At 31.8% G+C, this 23,267-nt stretch overlaps 3 protein-coding genes across 4 annotated transcripts; 2 read left to right on the top strand and 1 right to left on the bottom strand.

The window, feature by feature from the left end:
* Positions 1–9,202: 9,202 nt before the first annotated feature.
* Positions 9,203–12,902, bottom strand: LOC123906394 (60S ribosomal protein L18a-like protein). 2 transcript variants are annotated; one of them, XM_045956304.1, is made up of 4 exons: positions 12,679–12,902; positions 10,107–10,233; positions 9,897–10,014; positions 9,203–9,657 (listed from the first exon to the last, which is right to left on the bottom strand). In XM_045956304.1, exons 2-4 carry the CDS (start codon positions 10,223–10,225, stop codon positions 9,604–9,606), a joined length of 291 nt encoding a protein of 96 aa, XP_045812260.1. In that variant the 5' UTR covers positions 10,226–10,233; positions 12,679–12,902; the 3' UTR covers positions 9,203–9,603. The 2 variants fall into 2 exon arrangements, with proteins under 2 accessions (XP_045812260.1, XP_045812259.1); XM_045956303.1 differs by having other exon boundaries at positions 10,107–10,241; positions 12,679–12,901.
* A 1,465-nt stretch (positions 12,903–14,367) lies between these two features.
* LOC123905256 lies at positions 14,368–22,175 on the top strand. Its single transcript, XM_045954872.1, has 4 exons — positions 14,368–14,753; positions 16,426–16,556; positions 21,969–22,021; positions 22,131–22,175. Exons 1-4 carry the CDS (start codon positions 14,368–14,370, stop codon positions 22,137–22,139), a joined length of 579 nt encoding a protein of 192 aa, XP_045810828.1. The 3' UTR covers positions 22,140–22,175.
* LOC123906393 (probable ADP-ribosylation factor At2g15310) lies at positions 17,343–21,610 on the top strand. Its single transcript, XM_045956302.1, has 5 exons — positions 17,343–17,548; positions 17,687–17,842; positions 19,886–19,917; positions 20,673–20,717; positions 21,294–21,610. The coding sequence occupies exons 1-5, from the start codon at positions 17,506–17,508 to the stop codon at positions 21,417–21,419; spliced, it is 402 nt and encodes a 133-aa protein (XP_045812258.1). The 5' UTR covers positions 17,343–17,505; the 3' UTR covers positions 21,420–21,610.
* Positions 22,176–23,267: the final 1,092 nt, after the last annotated feature.

The following is a 23,267-nucleotide window of genomic DNA, read 5'->3' on the forward strand; positions in this document are numbered from 1 at the left end:
ACATCATTAGTTCCTGATATACATAATAGTTTAATACACGACGAATTGAATTATAACAGACAATCATTAGATGAGGAACATGTTTGATTGATGTCAACTATGACTTCAGAGCAACGTAAAATATATGACACAATCATGACAAGAGTTAACGAAAACAAACCTGATGTGTTTTTTCTTTATGGTTATGGCAGTACAGGGAAGACATTTATCTGGAGGGTCATGTCAGCCGCATTACGCTCAAAATGTGAGATAGTTTTAACAGTTGCCTCAAGTGAGAACGCTGCATTGCTTATACCTGGCGGTAGAACAGCACATTCAAGGTTTTCTATTCCTCTAAATGTTGACGAGTTTTCAACATGTACCCTAAAAGCCCTTTGGCGCTATTAATACAAAAAGCAAAACTTATTATATGGGATGAAACACCAATGATGCACAAACACTGTTTCGAAGTTGTTGATCGAACTTTAAAAGATATTCTCAAGTCTGTTGATGAAAAAAACAAACACATTCCCTTCGGTGGAAAAAGTTGTTGTTTTTGGAGGAGATTTTAGACAAATTCTACCAGTAATACACAAAGGTACAAGGCCAGAAGTTGTTCATGCTATTATTAATTCTTCGGTTATTTGGAATTTTTTTGAAGTTTTAACAGTGAGTAAAAACATGAGGCTTCTCGGTGGTGCTTCGAGTGCAAACGCTGAACAAAGAAGATTGTTTTCTGAATGAGTTTTGGGTGTTGGCGATGGAGAAATTGGAGATGACAACGAAAATGATTTAGAACTTTACATTTCATCAGATTTATTGATTCTAAATTCAGTTGATCCTCTTGCTTCTATCATTGAAAGCACATATCCCCAACTTTTACAAAACATGAACGATATAACGTATTTCCAAAATAGAGTTATACTAGCTCATAAAAATTCAATAGTCGACACAATAAATGATTATATGTTGGATTTAATTCCTGGTGAAGAAAAAACATATTTGAGTTATGATACTCCACTCACACAAAATGTAGACGGTCAAACAGTGGATGATGTTCATACTCCCGAATTTTTGAACACGATTTCTACATTGAGACTTAAAGTTGGAGTTCGAGTTATGCTATTAAGGAATTTAAATAAAAAATTAGGATTATGCAATGGAACAAGACTTATTATTACGAGATTAGGAAAACGTGCTTTTGAAGAAAAAATTATTTCAGGAAGTAATATTGGTGATCAGGTTTTCATACCTAGATTTTCTCTGACACCATCTGACGTGAGAATTCCTTTTAAATTTTAACGAAGACAATTTCCTGTAATGATTTCTTTTGCGATGACTATTAATAAGAGTAAGGGACAATCTTTAAAGTATGTTGGGATATATCTTCCGTCGCCAGTGTTTTCACATGGTCAGTTGTATGTTTTCAATTTCAAGAGTTACTTCTAGAAAAGGATTAAAAATATTGATCATTGATGACGACGGTGAAGATACGACTAAAACTTCGAATGTGGTCTATAAGGAAGTCTTTCTTAATATAACATAATTTTCTTTGTATGAATATCTATCCAAAATTATTGTTGAACTATCGTTTAATGTTACTCAACTTTTTTCATATACCTTACATTATTGGAATTATCATATCTTATTTAATCATGGCTTAATTAATAAAATAGTCCCTTAAAGACATTTTTGGTTTCACATAGGTCCCTTAAAGAAAAAAAGGTCCGAATAGGTCCCTTAAAGAAAAAAAGTCCGAATAGGTCCTTTAAAGACATCTTCGTTAATCAGTTTGGTCCTTTCCGTCCATTTTTTTGAGGACCAAACTGATTAACGGAGATGTCTTTAAGGGACCAAACTGATTAACGGAGATATCTTTAAGGGACCAATTCAGACATTTTTTTTCTTTAAGGGACCTATTTGGTCCTTTTTTTCTTTAAGGGACCAATGTGAAACCAAAAATGTCTTTAAGGGACCATTTTACTAATTAAGCCTTTAATCATTATATATCTTACGGCTAATCAGACCCGTGCACCGCACGGGTCAATGTTCTAGTGTTACTACATTGTTCTTCTACCTATATGATTCTTACATTGTTTTTTTTTTTTAGTTTATGTCTTGAATAGTAAAAAAATTAGATTAGTTTAAAACTTTAAATATGTTGTAAAAAAATTATATTGACACTTGGTTTAGTGGTGATTGCCGCTGAACTTAGTATGGGGACAACGGTTCGATCTTGCAGCCACGACCAAGAGATGACTGAAACTACTTGATACCAAAATTAACTCCGAACCAGATTAATGATAGAAAAAAAATAAAAAATAGATTAAGCTTAGTGGGAAAAGAAGAAGGTGAATTCTTCGGTACACATATTATGTGGCAATGTACCGGTACATTGCTGATGTGTTTACCAAATCAAAAACATTTAATGCAGATTTTGTTTCTTTATTAAATTTTTTATATTAAACACTACTTTTTAAAATTTGCAAATATATCCATCACATAAATATAATCATCAATCATATTCCACAATAAATCAAAGCATGTATCAAATCTTCCAACCCAAATTTTCACTTTTTTTTTTAACAAGATTCAAATATTTTAATATTTACTCCAATTTTTTTAATTATTATAATATCCTATAAAATAATATGATTTTAGTATTGTGTATTTTCTAAAGAAAGAAACGTATGACTTTAACAAATTTTTTAATTATTATTATGAGTGGATGATTTTAATATTTCTATATTATTACCTTTTAAAATAATATTTTAATATTATTAGTTTATAAAGATTAATATTTATTTTCTGTTTAACCATTAATATATATATATATATATATATATATATATATATATATATATATATATATATATATATATATATATATATATATATATATATATAGGGTGCCCCTAATATATATATATTAAAATACATTTATTTATTTGTACAAAAAAAATAATTTATGTTAACTTTGCGTAATATTAATTGTTAATTTTTAGTGATTCGTAATATTTTATTTGGTTAAATAAGTTTTTTATCGCTGCAAAGTTACTGAATTTAATTTTTTATCTTCTCCACAAAATATTTATGCATGTAATTTTATTTTTATTTACAATAGAGCTTAGGATCGATCCCACGACCTCTAACATACTAAAGCAAACCTAGTATGCATGTAATTTTAATCATGTTGTTAAGTCGATGTGTATTTATGATGATTTTGCAAAATATGTATAGAGCATTATAAAAAGTTTGTCCAAAAATTAGGAGCTCAAAATTTAATTTTTAGGTCAAAGTATTCGTTACTTTTATCTTGTTTTTTTTTATTTATTAAATTCATATTTAATTCATCTCATTTTAAAAAATACTAAAATTTTTGTAAATGAAATTTTTATATCAATAAAGAAATGTTTGATTGTCGAAATTTAAATTCATAAGTATTTGTTAGTTCAATTAGGTTATATTGAACGACTTGATTGAGAAAAATTGAATTCCTTAATTAAAAACAAGTATAATTAGTTAGGTTTTGCATATGAACTATGTTTCAAGTTGAAGAGTTTGATCTATAAATTTTGATTTTTTTAGTCACAGTCGGCATTATTAGTTGAGACTTAATAGTCAGGTCATATATGAACTAAGTTTTTTGAGTCACAGGAAATCCAACTAGTTGATATTGAACCATTATCTTGCCGAAAGTTTGAATCCTATGTGTGTCATTCCAATTAAGTGATATTGGATTGTTTGAGAAAAAAATTGATCCACGAGGGATTCTTTTTTTAAAAAAAGAAACTCGGTATCTGATCCTAGGACCGACTAATCCGAGATGACCAATCTCACCGCCCACTTGCACGGCCCCATATAAAGCCATAGTTTTTTTTTGCTCTGTATGAACTATCCCACCGAAATTGGCACACGAAGGAATCGAACCTAACACCTTGAGAGGAGCATACTCCAATAACCCAAGCCAACACCACTAAACCAACCCAAGTGGGTTTCCATGAGGGATTCTTAAGTAACTGTTAGTCCAATTAGTTTTTTTTTTTGTTATTTTAGTCGGTTCAGTTAGTTGAGATTTAGGTCCCCGTTTGGATTAACTTATTTTTGAGCATATGCAAACAGTTTATGCAATATAAATTATGTTATAAATTATGTTTTATGTTATTTTATAAGTTCACACTAGTGAAAATTGTATTTTTATAACCTATTTTATCATAAACTACCTTGACAAACTTATAATAATACGTAAAAATTGCATAAACTGCTTGCATAAACTCAAAAATAAGCCAATCCAAACGGACCCTTAATCATTATTTATTTGCAAAATATATAACTTACCAACAAGACAAATGATATTTTGTAAATTAAATTTGTTTGTTTTTATATTATATTAATGTTTTGTTTTATATTGTTAAAAAAAAACATAAACCTTGCGTCAAGAAAAATAAATAAAGCATAAACCTAATACTAAAACAAGATCCCTAATGTCGTTCCGCCGTCGCGCACAATAAACAAAAATCAATAAAAAAAATTTAACTTTGATTTTTTTTTCTCTTTAAAATACTACTATTCTAAGCAAAAATCAATAACATCTTCAATTTTTTTTTCTTTAGAAATACTACCCTTCTAAATAAAAATTAACAACATCTTTTAACATTTATTTTCTTCAAAAATGCAACCGTTCAATATATAATCATGGTATCGGTTATACAAATTCACACAACAAAATACAGTGTAGTGAAGAAAATGCATTATCATGACAAATTAGACGGTTTCTATTCTCAAATTTTTGTCCTAAAACAAGCCACTTGCCCACTTCAAATTTATCATGATACTTCTATTCTCTCTAATTTTTCGGTTCCAAAATTCTTCAGTTTTGTGTTTTACTGTAACCCACTTGCAAAAACAAAAATAAGGACAATTTTCTATGAACCCTAATAACCTAAAACAAAAAAATCCAACACCCAAAAATTGAAAAACCACGAAAATTGAGATATGAAAAAAAATATGAACTTTATGAGAAATTGAAAGAAAGACATCATAATTTTTTGTTCTTAAAGAAAGGCATCAGAATGAATTCAAGGGGTGCTATACTTTCAAAAAAATAAAAGAAATTGATGTAAAAAAAAATATACGCATATTAAATCCCTAAAAATAAGTATCCAAAAAAAAAAAAGGAGAACAAAGACACACGAGAGAGAGAGAGAGAGAGAGAGAGAGAGAGAGAGAGAGAGAGAGAGAGAGAGAGAGAGAGAGAAAGAGACATGTTTAAGGAATTTTGATTTCTTTTGAAATTATGGAAACATGTTTTAAGGTTTCTAAATTACAATAATCCCCAATTTGAAATTTTTGTAAACTAAAAGAGTAATTTAGGAAACTTCTATTTAAAGAAATCTTTAAAATGACTTGTTAAATTATCATTATATGTGGACCAATTAAAATTATACACATCAACGATGTACCGGTACACATCCACATAATATGTGTACCAGAGTGCTCACCTTCTTCTATACCACTTAAAGGAGGGCTTTGGAATGCAATTTGGGAAACTTGATCTCACTGGGACAAAGAGGCAGTTAACCAAACTTGCGATGCAAGTAGAATACAAAATTATAAAAAAGGTACAGCACACCACAGAAAGCGATAGATCTTTTCTTTTTTCCATTTTTTTCAACAAATTCATGATAGCAAGTTAACAATGAATTGGCAATGTATCCCAAAAATACATGCATGCATACCATAAGTTAATGAGAATCAACAATACTCTTTAATAAAATTAAGAAATAAATAAATCTAGATATTTTCGTCGCATAATGAGTATCTCAACTTTTTTGAATGGCAAATATAATATCGTATATAAGAATAAGAAAAAGTCCAGAGTACGGGTACAAAAAGTACATACAACCAGAGACTCAAACCCTAAACAAGACAACTACACAAATAGCCATAAAAAATAAGCACGCCAAAAACTATATCAACAAGAAAAGAAAAAGAAAAACGGACACACCAGCTCCAAAAAGAAAGAATCCCCAACACTTCAACCACATGGAGACCCGACTCACCCGAAGAGAGAAAAAGTAAAAGAAAAAAAAAGGAACAACCACTGAGGTGAGACAGACAACAAAAGGGCCTCCAACCTACCAGGATCACTGAGACCCACACCACCAACAAACTCTAACAGTTACAACATAAAATAGGGTCGTGTGTTCGATTTTGGCAAGGAGCAATTTTTACATTTAATTTAATTTTTTCAAAAATTGCTATATATGTTACCACACAAACAATTTTTTTTTTTTTTTGAAATTACACAAACAGTTGCTTTGTGGTCAAATTTTTCTTTTTTAAGGAGTGGTCAATACATACATACTATTAGAGAAAATTGTATCGGTGATGTTTTAGACGGTATAAAATTTACCATTAAAATTTAAAATTTATATCATATAGATAAAAAAAAAATACATGTAAAATTTTACATTAATTAATGGAGCTCAATAATATATGAAATTATTTTAAATTTCCTTAAGATTTTACATGATTATTTATGAATTTATACGTTATTGAATGATAAAACATTATTCGAATGTTAATGGTCTATGAATTTTCATATTTAATTTATCATTTTCAATAAAAAAAAATTATCCAATCAATGCTTTGGTAACCAGAGGACTAAATTTATCAATAAAAAAATATTTGTCTTGTAACTTTTATAGAAAGAGATGTTCTAAAAATAATTAGCAATGATGTTATTTTAGTTCATTTTCAAGAAATGAATTATAGACGATTTTCATCGTAAATATATTGCATTAAACAATATTATTTCTTATTTTCAATAAATGAATTATAAATTAAGTAAAAATAAATAAATGAATGATAGACGATATTTGGCCCCACCATTATCAAATGTCTGGATCCGTTCCTGAGGGGGGTGCCAAGATTTTTACTAAGAAACCATTTTCATGATGTAGGTTTCACTTTATGCACTAGATATTCAATATAAAATTTCCTCGAAAAGATTACATTGTTTCGGGAGTTCCAAAGAATCCACACAATACATGTCAGATTAACAACCACCTCAATATATTTTTCTTACCCACACCCATGCCAAAAAAAAAATAAACTCTCTATAAGCTCAAGAATACCGCAAGGAGGCATCAACTCAAAACCTAACCATTTAAGAATACTGTACCAAAATATTGTAGTGATCACAACTTTAGTCACTACAAAATGGAACTAAGCCTTGCTTGCTTTCATCTTGTAGAGGTTGATTTTTTAAGCAATTTTCATTTTCATTTTTTTCCGTGGCTAATTCTTCTTTTATTGTGTAAGTTGGTTGAAAAATGTTATTCTTCTTTTATTGGAGTATTTCTTAAAGCTAACACTGTTTTATCATGTGTCATTATTGATTTTTAAATATATTTTTAGATAGAAAGATTTTCCATGACTGTGTACCATTTTCCCTTTGATAGTAACTTGTGCATAAAGAGAATTCTATGAAAACGAATATAACACGTTATTAGCTCTAGCTTTTACAAACAATCAATCAATTTTTTTTGTCTAATTACAAAAATTAAAATCAAAACAAAATTTTTGAGAGGTAGATTACTTAATAAAATAACAATAGAAAAGCACATTTTACCCTTTCACGTTTTTTTGCAACAATATATAGGAAGTAAAAATAGTCAAAGACTTAAAGAGGGACTTCCCATTAGATTTTGATGAAGTGTTTGCACCGGTTGGAAGAATGGAAACTATAAGGCTAGTGACTGGTATAGCAAATTACAATAAACGGTCTATGTACCAAATTGATGTGAAATGTGCTCTCTTAAATGGTCCTCTAGATGAAGAAGTGTATGTAGCTCAACCTCCTGGCTTTAGTTTGAAAGGTCAAGAGTCAAAGGTTTACAAACTGAGAAAGGCGCTATATGGGATCAAGCAAGATCCAAGAGCTTGGAATAAGAGAATTGACAAGTTTCTAAGTTAGATTGGATTCAGTATATGCATTCCTGAACATATGGAGTATATGTGAAGAATAGTGCAAACAAGGGACAAATTACACTATGCTCATATGTTGATGATTTGCTCATCACAGGGATTAATGAATCTTACATTAGCGACTTCAAAGCTAACATGATGAGAGAATTTGAAATGACGGACTTATGTTACATTTCTTATTTTTTAGGAATTGAATTTGAAATGACTAAAAAAGGTTTGTTGGTGCATCTGAAGAGATGTGCTTGTGAGATACTTAAGAAGTTTGAAATGGAACGTTGCAACCATGTTGTAACTCGTCATAGCCCAAACTTCAATTATCAGAAGATGTAGAAGAGAAAAAAGTGGATCCTACACAGTATAGAAAGTTTATTGGTTCATTGAGGTACATATGTAACACTAGACCTGATCTAGCTTATAGTGTTGGCATTATTTAATTAGTAGATTCACGGAAAGGTCAAAGATATCTCACTTAGTGATCATCAAGGTCGATAATCTATCTGCAATCAATCTAGCTAAAGACCTTATTGCTTATGGACGTAGTAAACACATAGAGATGAGGTTCCGCTACCTAAGAGAACAGGTTGGTAAAGGAATTTTTGAAACTGGGACACTGCAGAAGTGAAGTTCAAGTAGCAAACATGCTTACAAAGGGAGTATTGATTGAAACATTCACTAGACTGAGAAGTTTGATAGGGATTGAATATCTGGAAAACATGAATTAAGGTGGAGTGTTAATGTTGTGAATTAATTTGTGTTGTATGTGATAACTTGTGATACAAGCTAAGTGTTTGTGCTTAGTTTTGTTGGTGAATTGTATAGGATCACAAGGGTGTAGGTGATCAGCATTGGTGGATGTATAAATAATTGAGATCATGAATGAATAAACTCTGAATCATTTTTGACAAAATTCTTTCATATCTCTCCTTTCAATATTTCTCTATCCATTCTTCTTTAAGAAATTGTGAACAAGTGTAGTTTTGTTCTAACAATTCTGTTATTGAAAGTATAGTAGTATTAATTTATTATATGGCTATTATCTGTATGAGAAAATGGAGATCAGTGAATGTCAATCAATTGAAATTAATGGGTGTAATGAAATTTTTCTTGGTCAAATTGTGAATATAACTAACTTATAGCAAGCATATATCTTCAGAACGGTTTTAGCATAGGAAAGGAAAGGAAGTTATTATATTATGATAATGAGAGAAAAATCACGTTTCAAAGAGGTTCATTGTTCCAAGGAAGGGTTTAATAATAATGAATTTGAAGGAGAAAAATCACTCTAGAGCATTGTTGACAGAAGAACAATCCCAAAGATAAAATTAGCAACTAATTTGCAATCCCAAAGATACATACATGCCTACTAAAATAAGTTAATGAGAATCAACAACCTTCTTCAATAAAATTACAACAGAAAATCTAGTTAGTTACATCGTACGCCTATAATAAGGAAATAGAAGGCGAGCTTTATGCCCTCACGGAATGCAAACTTAACTAGCTTTGCATGCCAGGAACTTTATCTACCGTCTGAATACGCCTTGCTTTCCTCTTGTAGAAGCTGATTTTTGAAGCGATTTTCATTTTCTCCGTGGCTAAATGATTACATTTGGGTTATAATTGACAGTAAAAAAACTACAAGATAATCACAAGTATTGTTATCACCACAGTAATTGTGCAGACCAAGGCCTGCAAAATCAGTAAAATTTAAGAGGGAAAAAGAGCAGTCAGTTCCATGTTCCATGAGAAAGAAAGAAAAATGTAATTATGGGCTTACGCCATATTTTAATTTCTCTTGAGAGAGATATAAAAGAAAACATTAAAAGTAAGAGAGAGCAGCTATTGTAACAGAAGCACTAACAAGTAGCAATTTTGACAACACGAAATTCACCATATACTTTACACTTGCTCTCGAATACAACACTTACAGCAATAGCAGAAGCAGCAAGTCCGGCACGCTCCCTTGGATCCTTATGGTAGTAATTTCCGAAGTAGAGAATTGTAGCATAATACCACATCAATGGGCATACAAATCCTAGCAGAAAACTGGCAAACAAAGGGAGGCAAGAGAAGATGCAAACATCAAACTATGCAGGATAAAGAAATTGAGAACGACAAATCTTTACAAAATAACTTACGAGAACCATCCAATTCCACAGCCAAAACATGGAAGTGGCTTGTCAAATTTTCCCAATTGTGGGTACTCTGGATCTCTGATAGGAGCATAATCGCCCTTTCTTTCGTTCTCTGTATCCATCTAGCGCCCTATATCCCTATGTATATTAAATTCAATTTTAGCCTGCTTTTTAACACATATATGATGCATAATTTCGTAACAAAGCATTAATTTTATCATAATCATCATAGGAGGTACGACTAATTGAAACCAAAACCGAAATAAAAAGAAACTAGACAAATATCTTAACAAATCATTTTGCTAGACAAATGCAGAAAACAATGTGCTTAATGACAGTTAAATAACTGAGAATTAGAAGCCAACTGCCAAAGTTCATGATAATTGCCACAAAAAGCTTAATAAGTAATACCAAACTATCAAAGCATAATATTAATAAGAAGTATCTACATCTCATTCCATGAGAAATCTCCAACTAGAATGAGAACATAGTAGTCAATTAGATGATGATAGCTTAATCATTGTTAAAATCTCTGAAAGATATCTCACCATAGCATTATTCTTTCTCTCATATTTCTCTATTTTCATAATTTTTTTCCTTTTTTAATAGTGTTTTATCTTCTGGAATAACATCCAGCATATAATTCCCATCATATTAATATAATTAATATAATCGTATTATTCCGATTCCGAGAATTCCTTTTCCCCCGTTACAAATTATTTGACTAAGAGGGAAAAGCTTATCTCTTCATCCCTCAAGTCTTTTGTGTGCATACCCTAGGATGATCTTTACCCACAATTATAACCATGTCAAGAAGCCACCACAAAGCCGGCAGTTATTCACGTGGATGGCTAAAATGCTTTGCTTTATAATGTTTTTTTTCCTTCTAAAAGATGTAACAAAAACCCATTCTGCTGTGACAGATACTACTCATTATGCAGATATGAAACTGAATAAGTTCTAGTTTTTGTGACACCAAATGCCTTTTGACGTGCGATTATTGTCTGCCTCCCTATTGATATGAATAGGAAATATCTAGATTCAAAATTGAAATGTAAGTAATAGTTAGTTCCTTCCTGAATGATAGTGGGGTAGGGAAAACAACCTCTAATGGCCTAATAACTACTGTTTATGAAAAGCAAAGAGTCTTCTTCTAATGTCAAAATGATTTCTAAACCGTACTGCATAACTGCAATTAAGATAAAGAGAGCATTTCTAGCTCAATTATATAACACATGAAGCCGAGGTTCATTTGCAAACTCTATTCAATCAATTCTAGCTCAAAATATTTATAGTCGATAGTCTTATCGTAATGCCACCATAAACAAGAGACCATTCAAAATAGTATACATACATCCTAAAAACTAGACCAATTGCCTCCTTCACATGACAACTCAAAACAAATGCTATCAATATCACGCACTTCACTAAAACGTACATATGCCTCCTTAAAAGAATTGACCAATTTCGATACCAAATTTAGTGAAACTAATTTCTAAAGAACAGTTTTCAACAAAACAAAATACTTTTAAGTCCTGAAATCTAATCAGCTTCACATCAAAGAAGTGAAACCGTCCAAAAATCAAAATGCTTGATAAGGGGTCCAAAGCTTAGTTCAAAAGGGACAACTCGGAACTAAGTGAGTATAAATATGTACCTCTAGCTAGCGAAAACATCTAATTCAATACCAGAACACTCATAAGCCATATATAGCTTATAAGTAACCTACATTAACAAGATTACACACACCATAAAGTGAATTATGTAGCAATACCTCAATTGACACTCAAAATAACCAAGCATGCAAGCAAACACAAACCATTGATGCTAAACGCATTTCATCTTCAACAAGTTTAGTATTTTTCTCCTTCACCAGAACCCAGATCCTCCAACTCCTTTAACTATTAGTTCAACTAACACTCAAAATAACCAAGCATGCAAGCAAACACAAATTATAGATGCAAAATGCATTTCATTTTCAACAAGGTTAGTATTTTTCTGCTTCACCAGAATTTGAACCCGGATCCTCCAACTCCTTTAAACCATTCGTTCAACTGACACTCAAAATAACCAAGCATGCAAAGTTGCAAACAAACACAAATTAAGAAGTGAAATGCATTACATCTTCAACAAGGTTAGTATTTTTCTCCTTCACCAGAATTTGAACTCAGATCCTCCAACTCCTTTAACCCTTAGCTCAAACCAGTTGAACTACCCAACCCCTTATCATGGATTATATCTCAAGCTAGTTTACTCATTTTCCTTTAAATTTTTTTTTTTTTTTTTTTTTTTGCATTAATACCAAAATACAACATACAAGTCAAGCAAAATACATGACCAAATTACAGAATCAATCTAAGAATAAATGTCAGAAATTATTTGTTAATATTACCTATAATAAAAATAAATAATTGCATCAATAAAAAAACAATTTAAAATAAAAATAGTAAAAACATTGAAAAATAGAACAACCCATTTTCCAACAACTAAATTCCTTAAAACCCACCTAATAAATTTCCATTTTTTCCCCAAAAATAACACTAAAAATTGAATTTTGGAAGGTGTTAAGAGTTACCTGTGAAATTAAAGCAGAAAAATTAAGAAAAATTGGATTCTGAAGAAGAAAAAAGAGCTTCTTTTCTACATGACGGTGAGGGTATAAATGGAAAGAGTGAACAAATAACGACAGTGAAGTTGAGTGAAGTGTGCAGAGGTGAAGTCGAAACTCTCGATTTTCTCGAGCTTGTGTTTTCACGACTGGATACGACGTCGTATGACTCATATCTTTCATGAATCTTCATGAGGTATTAATTAGGATTTAATTCTGTTTATTACTGTCTTAATGTGAAACCTTCCTTTTTTTTACACATTGTTAACGTGAAAACTGAAATTTAATTAAGTTTGTTTTTTTTAAAGTAAATTTAATTATGTTTATAAACCATCGACTTTAATACGATATTTAAGTTTATCATTATATTAATGTAGAAAATTTATTTAGAATAAAAATATTTAAATGTTATAAAATATTGTTAAATATAAGTGAAACTATTGCGTTATTTTTAGTAAAACTTATTTATCATATTTTTTATGTTTCAGTGACAAACGGACAAATAATGGTCTCGTCTGTATTTTTTAATTGAAAATTAGAAATTTTATCAGGAATATCTAGGATAATTTAGTAAATTTAAGAAGTAATTTACTTTATATTTTAACCCACTTGAGTTGTTCTAGTGATATTGACTTGTAACCTGAGATGTGTTCTTCCTTAAGCTCTCAGGTTCGATTCTCTCTTGTGCCAATTTGGGTGGCCTAGTTTACCTTCTTAAGAAATTACTTTATTTTTTATTATTGATAATTAGTAGTAAACATGATAGTAATATTTTTTATTTTATTATATTTTTGATAAAAAATATTGTTTATGTTTTTCTTTTAATATAGTTATTGTTATGTTTCTATTTCTTTTTTTTCTTTCTATATTCTTTTCATAATTTATCTTCATTGACTAAATTCTTTATACTTTTTTTATTATTTCTTTTTTTCCTATTTTTATGCGTAGATTCCTAATATATTTTTTTGTACATCGTATTCTTTCTATATTTTTTGTTATATTTTTTGTTGTATTTATCTCATGTTCTTTCTATATATATTTTTTAAAATAAAATTAGTAAAATATTACATCGAATGATATAAACTTGCAACGTGGTTAAAAGTAATAGGGATAAATTAGTAACTTTGACGGTAATCGATTTTAATATATTAGTAATAGAAGTCTAGGAACTCATCGTTAGAGGATTTAGTGATGATTAGCGTTGAATTAGATAGGGATGATCACGGTTCGATCCCCGCAACTAGGGATGACAACGAGTAGGGTATGAGTATGGTACTATAGTATAAAATATCATATCATTTTAATAAATTAAAAAAAAAATTGACTCATAAAAATATAAACAAATTGTTAGTAACACTAGTAGAAATATGACATATTACTTAAGCATTTTACATCTGACGAACATATGTCAGATGTAAAACGCTATATGGAGTAGTCTTTTCATCTGGTCTCAATATCCACAGATGTAAAAAATATATAGACAAGACTTTTTACATCTGACTTCAATATACCAGATGAATAACTAAACGCGGTGGCAATCTTGTAATTATGGTGGAAAATTATCTAAAATACATATATATCTGGCCATATTTAGCCTCAGATATAAAAAGTCAGGTTTAATAAAAAAAATAAAATAATATTTTTGGAATAGAGGTAATGTACGTATATCTCTCTCTCAGCTCGCAAGACAAAAAAAACACTCGCACAAAAAAAAAGAAATCGATACAATACAACCTAGCTCTCTCTCGCGATGCAAACCCAGCGCCGTCCTCCACCGGCGACGAGATTGAACCTCAGCGCCGTCCTTTAATCAACTCACCACCACCGCCTTATCTCAGCAGTCGTTCTCTCTCTCTCACTCGCGCAGTCGTCCTCTCTCTCTCACTCGCGCAGTCGTCCTCTACCCTCACGAACCCTAACTCCAAATCGAAGGTTGTCTTTCATTCTCCAGCCTCTACTCTCACGAATCGAAGGTTGTCCTCCTTTCTCCGGCCTCTACTCTCACGAATTGAAGCTTGTCTTTCTCTTTCACATCGATTCAGGTACGTACTCTTGTTTCTCACGAATCGAAGGTTTTAGCTCTTAGCTCTTTGTGGTTTGTTACTTGATTTTGTTTCTACTGAACTGTTTCTTTGTGTTTGTGGTTTATTTTGTTTCTACTGAACTGTTACCTGATTTGGTTTTAGCTCTTATTCTTTGTGTTTGTGTTAAAGTTTAGTGGTAAAGTTTAGCTCTTATTCTTTGATTTTAGTTTCTTAGTTTCTCAATTTCTATTCTTAAAATTATGTTATGTTTGTGTTCTTAGTTTAGAACTCTGCAGATCTGTTTCTGTTCTATTTTGATTAAACTAAAATTTCTGTTTAGTTGAATTGAAGTTTAGGTTAATTGGAAGAATTTTCACATATCAATTAACAGATATAACTATGAAGAATTTCTGTTTAGTTTAAGAATTTCTGTTTATATTTGTTACGGTATGGTTTTGGTTTTAAAACTTTTGTTTAGTTTAAGTTTAAGTTAATCTGTGAAAAATTTCTGTGCTATTTCACATTGGTTAATTGGAAAACATTTCAACACAATTATGGTATGGATTCTTCATATTTATATTTTTTTTAAGGTGTTAAACTTGTCTGTAGTTGTTGGCTTATTGATAAAACAATTCTTCAATTATATTAGTGAACTAACGATTTTACTCTCTTTGTATCAATAACGTGAAAGTTCCACTTGCTTTAACTATATGTGCTTTAACTATAACGTGAAAGTTGTTTGGCATATGGTACTGGTTTTTATGTGCTTTCTTGCTCAGTTCTTGAGTGATTGGATTCTTAGTTTATGTTATTCTTGAAGGCCTGCTTTGGTTTGGGTTTCCTGGCGTCTGTCTTTTGGGGTTTGGCCCTTAAGTATGGTTTTGGGTTCTCTTGTTTGTGGTTCTGTATCTGTTTTTGCTGCTGGTAGTTTGGGTAAGGTGATGGTTTTTGGGACTTGTAGCTTTTTAGTTTTTAGTTCCAGCTGTTGTTTCATGGTTTCTTCTTGATTTTTATTTTTATTTGCATTTGTTTCTATGATTTCTTTTGTAAGTTATTGCTTTTGATTGCTTTTGGTGTTGATTCATGACTTTAGCAGTTATGTTAAATTAGGTGACAACAAGCACATGTATTGCTTTTTTTTCTCAGTTATTGCATATATGTTTCACAGGTTAACTTCTTTTGTCTCTTTCTATGTGAGTGTTGTTGATTGGATAATTTGGATTGATTTTCTAGTTTAAGCATTGGTTGCTATTAGCTAACAGAACATGGACTTCATGTTTCAAGGTTGGTGATCTTATTCATTAGGTCACCGGAAGCTAATGAATGGCTTTGGTGATCCTGTTACCACTCTTTTTCATTAACTATTTCTTTGATTCTGTTGGATTCAGGCATATACAGAGACAGAGTAAGTGTATGCACAAATGACCATGTTTTCTTGAGTACCAATGGAGGCATATGATAAATAGCCTTTTACGGTTATGTGGCTGGTTATATTGTTTCAATTTCAATACCTAACATAACATGTGATTTGTGCTTCATTTGGCCATTCAAAAAAGTATTGTAGAAATTACTATTGTGACTTGTTTGTGTTTATGCTTATGTTTTTGTTCATATGTTGAGCCAATGTTCCTTCAATGTGTGGCTATTGAAATGTTGTCTTCTAATTTATTGTGATGACCATATGATTCAGGTTTGAGAGAGTGGTTACATTTTATTTCTCAGAGTTAGTAATATCCATTACGATGCCAATGTGGATGGATGGCGGGATCTTGATTGGAGTAGCAAGGCCATACATATTGCTGCTAGAAACCAAACAAAGTGGTAAGTATATGACTTATCAAATTAATCTTCTAGTCACAAATGGTTTGAGTAATATTACACTACCTGACCCTGGCTCTGTTAGTAGACTTTTGAATGCATTTGTTTATATGATAGCATATGATATGACTGCCTTGTCTTGATTCAAGTTGAAGTTCTGTACATTTTTGCTATATGATATTTATGTTTCATGTAAAAGACTAAATTATAACCTTTTCAGTTTTCAATCACTACCATGATTTCTTTGCAACTGATATTACACTAGTACAAATATGACATATTACACATCATGTTTACATCTGACGAGCATATGTCAGATGTAAAACGCTATATGGAGTAGTCTTTTCATCTGACTTCAATGTCCACAGATGTGAAAAATAAATAGACAAGACTTTTTACATCTGGCTTAAATGTACCAGAAGCATAACTAAACGCGGTGGCAATCTTGTAATTATGGTGAAAATTATCTAAAATATGTATATATCTGGCCATATTTAGCCACAGATGTAAAATGTCAAGTTGAATAAAAAAAATAAAATAATATTTTTGGAACAAGGTAATAGTCATGTGTATCTGATATCTCTCTCCCAATTATCAAGACTTAAAGAAAAAACCCTCTCATCACCTTCGCGAAGAACACCCAAAACCCAGCAACCTTCGCGAAGAACAACCCAAAACGCAGCAACCCTGCTCGCAGCAACCTTAACCCCTCACCTTCGCAAGAACCAGCGCCGTCCTCTCTCTCAACTCACCACCAGCGCCGTCCTCTCTCTCACTCGCAGTCCGTCCTCTCTCTCACGAACCCTAACTCCAAATCGAAGCTTAACTCCAAATCGAAGCTTCTCTTTCTTTCTCCGGCCTCTACTCTCACGAATTGAAGCTTGTTTTTCTCTCACCCACAACTGAAAACGCAGGTACTGATTCGAAGCTCTCTCTCGTCCCTAATTGCAGAATGAAGCTCTCTCTCGTTCCTCTCCCTCCGATTGAAAACCAAGGTACTGAATTAATGTTTACGATTTGGTTTTTTCCCTTGCTCGATCTATTTCTTTGTGTATTCAATCATGATTTCAATTTTGATTATCTTTTAGGGTTAAGTGAATTAATGTTTCTGTTTGAAATTTGAATTAATTCAGAGTATTTGAAAATGGGTCTGTCATTCACGAAGCTGTTTAGCCGGCTTTTCGCGAAGAAGGAGATGGGTATACTTATGGTCGGTCTCGATGCCGCTGGTAAGACCACCATTCTGTATGAGCTTAAGCTTGGAGAAATCGTCACCATTCCCACCATTGGTAAGTTTTATTAATTATTTCTATAGAGAAAGGTAATCATAATATAAGGAATGTTAAGAGTAGAAGAAGTAGCAGAATTCATAACAAACAATAAAGATAAGAAAAGAAATTGTTACAAGCTATATCTACATGAATGAAACTTAACAAATTTCATGAAGTTAACTTATGAAAATGACTAATAATTTTCTGTTGAACACTAATGAGCTTATCCAACAAGGCTCAAACATTGTTGAACACAAAACTAGTGGATCAGAAGAAGAAAAATGCATTGGAACAAAGATGCAACATATCCCTAACAGTCGCCTAAGAGGTATCGCCCCCACCCAAACATCTAACAGAAACCGAGTCGAGTTCCTGTTCCCCATTCTTCTAGACGAAAACCAACTCTGATCACCCTCCACGTGTTCCCTATATAGTAATTGTAAGTCTGGTGAAACTGTGATGAGTTGCTAAATATCCATCCTTTTAAGCATGCCAAAATTTTAAATCTGTTGCCGCATGCCATGTACTGCTAATATGTTTGTGTGCTCATCATTTTGATTTTTGTTTGTTGCTACAACATATTGGAGCAACATATTGTCAAAGAACAAACTTGAGAAAACGATATGATGTGCGAAAGAAAATCAGAATTTTTGTGGTAGTGGAGCAACTACTTGTTCTTTCATGAACAGAAAATAAAGAAGAGCAGTTAGTAACAACACTAATGTAAGTGCGAGCGAGGACCGTTCATTGTACTCACTTCTCAGTTCAAAAAAGAAAGATAAGAAGTTGCTACAAGTTACATATTCATGAATGAAACCACTGACAAACAACTGAAAGCATAAGTTATGTGACTCTTTCGTGAGTTAGTTTTAAATAGACTACAAATCAGTTTATTCAACAAGGCTCACACACTGTCCGACATCAAAACCCGTAGGTCGGAAAAAATGAATTAGAACCAAGATGCAGAATGTTACTATTTGACTTGTTTTTTAGAGATTTGATTACTTTTATATATTCATATTTCTATATTTTTTGTATACTGCAAACACCAATGAGCATTTAGTTGGTAGAAATAATTTCAACACAATATACCATAGAAAAATATTCATAACTTGCTAGTTGAATCCAAATAGAAAACAAGCTTAACTGCTAAATTAAATTCTTTCTGATTCCAACCAATGCAGACAAACATAATCCAAGTTATATAATTCAAGGCAAAGCGAAATAATTTATAGACCACTCTAACCGAGGAAGTCAAAAGTCCACTAAATAAACACGCCATTGCATCCTATGGCGGCCACCATGGCGGGAATCAATCTGTATTTCAAATGTGGTTTTCTTCAGATTCACAACAGATATATATTAAAAGTGCCAAAAATATATTTTCCTCATCGGGTCATGCTAAACAGTGCCCCTGGGGCACTAGTTAAGCATACTAAAGTTGTGCATTCAATGTTTTAATGATCATAGTCATGATATTTGTTAAATGAATGAGCACTACTCATGTAGGACCCCTAACATAAGTATGTAATTTTTATGATGCAGTTTTATAAGATGCTAAAAAAGCAGAGAAGATATCTTAATCAAGAGGTGATGTGGATGCAATTGTCATGGTAGAATTTTGTAAGCTGGTGTTGCCAAAGCTTGGTTTAGGAGGTAGCAGGATTGGTTAAAGCATCAATGATGTGAATTGAGAGATAAAATTGGAGTTTCTCTGATGGTGTTTGTATAATTTATAGCTGAGCAAGTGTTAAGATTATATAATCACATTTATGCAGTGAGTTAAAAACTAATAGACTAAGTAATAGTTTCCTTGTTTTTATCTTCATTTTCTTCAATTCTCAACAACCTTCCACAAGCTGGAGCTTGGTAAATATCTATCAAGCCAAGCTTGGACACAAGATTATTGAACTTTGAAGTTGATAAAGCTTTAGTAAGAAACTGTTCTTCAATTCTCAACAAGGAATGTTTGTAGATAATGTCAACGTTTGTTTTTTCAATATCTTTTATCAATGGATTATATTGAGTGCAGATTTTGATAATATAGATCGTATTGTGTAGGGTTTAATGTGGAAACTGTGGCGTATAAGAACATCAGCTTCACTGTTTGGGATGTTGGAGGGCAGGACAAGGTATTTCTATATCGGCGCGGGTGTGTGTGTCTGTTTGTGCGTGTTAAGGAAATACTACCAATGCTTTCGTTTATTGTTTGGACCCGGTTCAATTGAGTTTTTGCATCAAAGCCAGTTTCACTTCAAAAGGCGGGTAAACAATACATACAAAATAATTTGCGTGATCTAAACAAAGTGTGCTACTTAGCACCACATCTTTTGGAGTAAGCTCTTATTTAAACCTTTAGTTTTGATTTACTTCACTTGCTATTCATTCTTTCATCACCTCATTACAATGTTTTGATTCAACTCATTCTTTCACGTGTACAGCGGGCATTGGCAATTAATAATTATGTGTCCTAAGGACAATGTTATAGTTTGTCTTTGTTCATTACACCGTAAGATACCTGAGGCAGCGAGGAATTTTTTTAAAGAGTAAGTTATTATTTTAATTAGTTTGCCTTTGGTTTGCCTCTGTTCGTCCACTTACTGCCTATTAAAACTTTGTTGATTTTTAAATTTTTCTAGTGCTTTTAAAGTTCATCAATTGACAACTTTTGGTAATAGAAAGAAGGCTACATGGATTTTTCCCAAAGTAAGTGTGGTGTAAATTTTAATATTTATTTACGTTCATAACACATGATTGATATTTATTTATGTATTAACTAAATGTCGTTTATATGTAGACAAGGCGACAACCTAACGGTAATGACTGTGGATATTATGTAACGAAGAACATGCTTGACATTGTCACCGCTAGTATTACAAAGAATTGGATGGAGGTATTATTTTTTTTCTTGATTGCCGCTTTTTTTCTGCATATATGGTTTTCTGCAGTTTCCTGCATTCTGCATTAGTCGGGCCGAACGTTAGTGTCTACGACCCATTCTGCATATATAAGTATTTGCCTATTTGCCTGATTAGTACTTCTGCATTCTGCATTAGCTGTGTAGTTTCCTAGCTGTGTAGGACTGTGTTGTCACTTGTAGTTTCATTAGCTGCATTCTGCTGAAGCCGCTACTTGACAGACTTCCCTCTTACTGGGAGAGTCTTCACTATTTGTTTGTTTTTCACATTCACAAGATAGTGCCATGAATTTGGCCATGAGATTGAACTGTTTTGTCTAGAAAAAGTTGGACATGAAGCTTCAACTTATGTAAATTGAAATCTGTATCTGATTTTCTGCACACTAGAAATTTTAATTGTACTAGAAATCTGGTTGAGTAGTTGTTATTTTTTCCGCCGAACGCCGGTACCTGGGAACTGCTGCTGTTTGTCGCTTCCTGCATTCTGTTTGGATTATTGCATTTTTTTAGATCATGTAGTATGAATAACTTGATCATGTATATGTATTGTAGGTGTTCGATGATCCCACGTCATTAACCGAGGAGGAGCTGTATGAACTGCGAAACAGCTGGGCTACTTGTTTTCTTGACCTGTACAATCCCGAGGTAGATTATGATGTTGCCGACGATGAGGCTTAGGAGCTAGCTAGGTTAATTTGTGTGATGTTACAATGGATTCACATTAATTAGGATGTTTTGAATTGTAATGACTTGTATTTTGCTTGAATGTTATAACATTTTGGATTGTTGGTATTTTGCTTAAATTGTAAGACTTGGTATTTTATTTGAATTGTAATGACTTGGTTGAATGTAATTGTATTTTGGTTGAATGTTGAATTGTAATGCTATTTTGGTTTTTTTAATTACAAAATAGGATTTAAAATATATAAAAAAAAAAAAAAAAACGCAGGATTTTGAAAAAAAAAATTAAATAAAGTTACTATTTCACATCTGGTGACTTGGTCAGATGTAAAAGGTCTAATTTAATTAAAAAAAAAAATTGGTCAGCTGAAACACGAGAACAGAGGTAAAAGGGGGTAATTTTACATCTGGCAAATGTCAGATGTAAAAAGCGTAAACTTACTACTTCTTGTACGTCTACCTCTGACTTGGGTCAGATGTAAAATGGGGTTTTGGCCAGATGTAAAAAGTGTTTTCTGTACTAGTGTTATCCTTATATTAATTTAGGTCACATTAAGTTGCTAAGTAGTCTTTGTTTACCCTTCAGAAATGGTAGAAAAGTAAGTATTGTACATGTTATATTTATATTTATATTTATATTCTTTATCTTGTTTTTATATTCCCCCCCAAAGAACAAATTAATTAATTAATTAGGCATCTGTTTTGCAGATAGGTTGAGATTGTAAGGGAAGAAGGATTGGAGATATCTCAACCCAGCTCTTGATCCAAATTCGACAGAGATACATCATAGAATTACAGTTAGAGCTAGGACCAAGAAAGCGCATAGGTAACATTTGTTTTAGAGCACACAATTGTACTTACTAATCGTTGCTTGTCACTTGTCATGCCTTATCTTGATTTTCTTACCTGCATACGAGTGTATGACTTAGTAATTTGTTGTTCTTGAGCATCTACTATAAACTTCACTAAATGGCTATGCTGGTTGTTGCTTGCGTGATTCACTAGCTAGAAAGGGGGTCAAACAGTGTGTTATTCACATTTGCTTTTGCATTTAGCTGTTGTTTGGATAAATGATTCATTTACCATACATTAATTAACATATTGTAGTTATTTACATATGAATTAAGTTATTTACATATTGTAGGTGTTCAATGATCCCACGACATTAACAGAGGAGGAGCTGTATGATTTGCGAGACCGTTGGGCAACTTGTTTTCTTGACCTATATAATCCTGATGTAGATTATGATGATGCCGACGAGAAAGATTAGGAGCTAGCTAGGTTTGTGTGAAGTTACAATTGATTAGTTATGATGATGTTTTAATTTGTATTTTGGATGGATTAGTATTAAGTATTATGATGTTTTGTATTTTGGATTTCAATGGTTATACTTTAATGACATTATTACTATATATATGTTGAATGTTGAATTTGGCTACGGATGTTGAATTTTAGTATTATGTTATTGATGCAAGTTATGTTATATTGTTGGCATTGTGGGTTAGATTTTTTTTAATAAAAAAAAAGATTTAAAATATTAAAAAAAATGCAGGTTTTTGAAAAAAAAAAAGTTAAGATTTCACATCTGGTGGACTTGGTCAGATGTAAAAGGTCCAATTTAATTTTTAAAAAATAATATTTGATTTTCGCCTTGGTCAGAGGTAAAAAGTGTTTTTTTTACATCTGACTATGCCAGATGTAAAACGTGTATACTTACTAAGTCTCGTGCGCCTACATCTGACATTTCTCAGATGTAAAAAGTGTTTTTCGCCAGATGTAAAAAAGCTTTTTTCTACTAGTGTAACCTCCTCCTAAAGTTTATATCTCTGTTTACATATACTTACA

This window comes from Trifolium pratense, linkage group LG2 (assembly GCF_020283565.1).
Source record: "Trifolium pratense cultivar HEN17-A07 linkage group LG2, ARS_RC_1.1, whole genome shotgun sequence".
In the NCBI taxonomy this organism is placed as follows: domain Eukaryota; kingdom Viridiplantae; phylum Streptophyta; class Magnoliopsida; order Fabales; family Fabaceae; genus Trifolium; species Trifolium pratense.

Excerpts from the sequence above, each read along its gene's own strand:
- LOC123906393 (XM_045956302.1), top strand. The coding sequence starts at position 17,506 with ATGAAGCTCTCTCTCGTTCCTCTCCCTCCGATTGAAAACCAAG. Across the intron at positions 17,843-19,885 it reads CGTCACCATTCCCACCATTG|GGTTTAATGTGGAAACTGTG; the intron begins GTAAGTTTTATT and ends CGTATTGTGTAG. Across the intron at positions 19,918-20,672 it reads AAACTGTGGCGTATAAGAAC|ATGCTTGACATTGTCACCGC; the intron begins ATCAGCTTCACT and ends GTAACGAAGAAC.
- LOC123905256 (XM_045954872.1), top strand. The coding sequence starts at position 14,368 with ATGTACGTATATCTCTCTCTCAGCTCGCAAGACAAAAAAAACACTCGC. Across the intron at positions 14,754-16,425 it reads TCTCTTTCACATCGATTCAG|GTTTGAGAGAGTGGTTACAT; the intron begins GTACGTACTCTT and ends CATATGATTCAG. Across the intron at positions 16,557-21,968 it reads GCTAGAAACCAAACAAAGTG|GTCACATTAAGTTGCTAAGT; the intron begins GTAAGTATATGA and ends ATATTAATTTAG.
- LOC123906394 (XM_045956304.1), bottom strand. The coding sequence starts at position 10,225 with ATGGATACAGAGAACGAAAGAAAGGGCGATTATGCTCCTATCAGAGAT. Across the intron at positions 10,015-10,106 it reads TGTGGAATTGGATGGTTCTC|TTTTCTGCTAGGATTTGTAT; the intron begins GTAAGTTATTTT and ends TTTGTTTGCCAG. Across the intron at positions 9,658-9,896 it reads TTGCTGCTTCTGCTATTGCT|GCCTTGGTCTGCACAATTAC; the intron begins GTAAGTGTTGTA and ends CTGATTTTGCAG.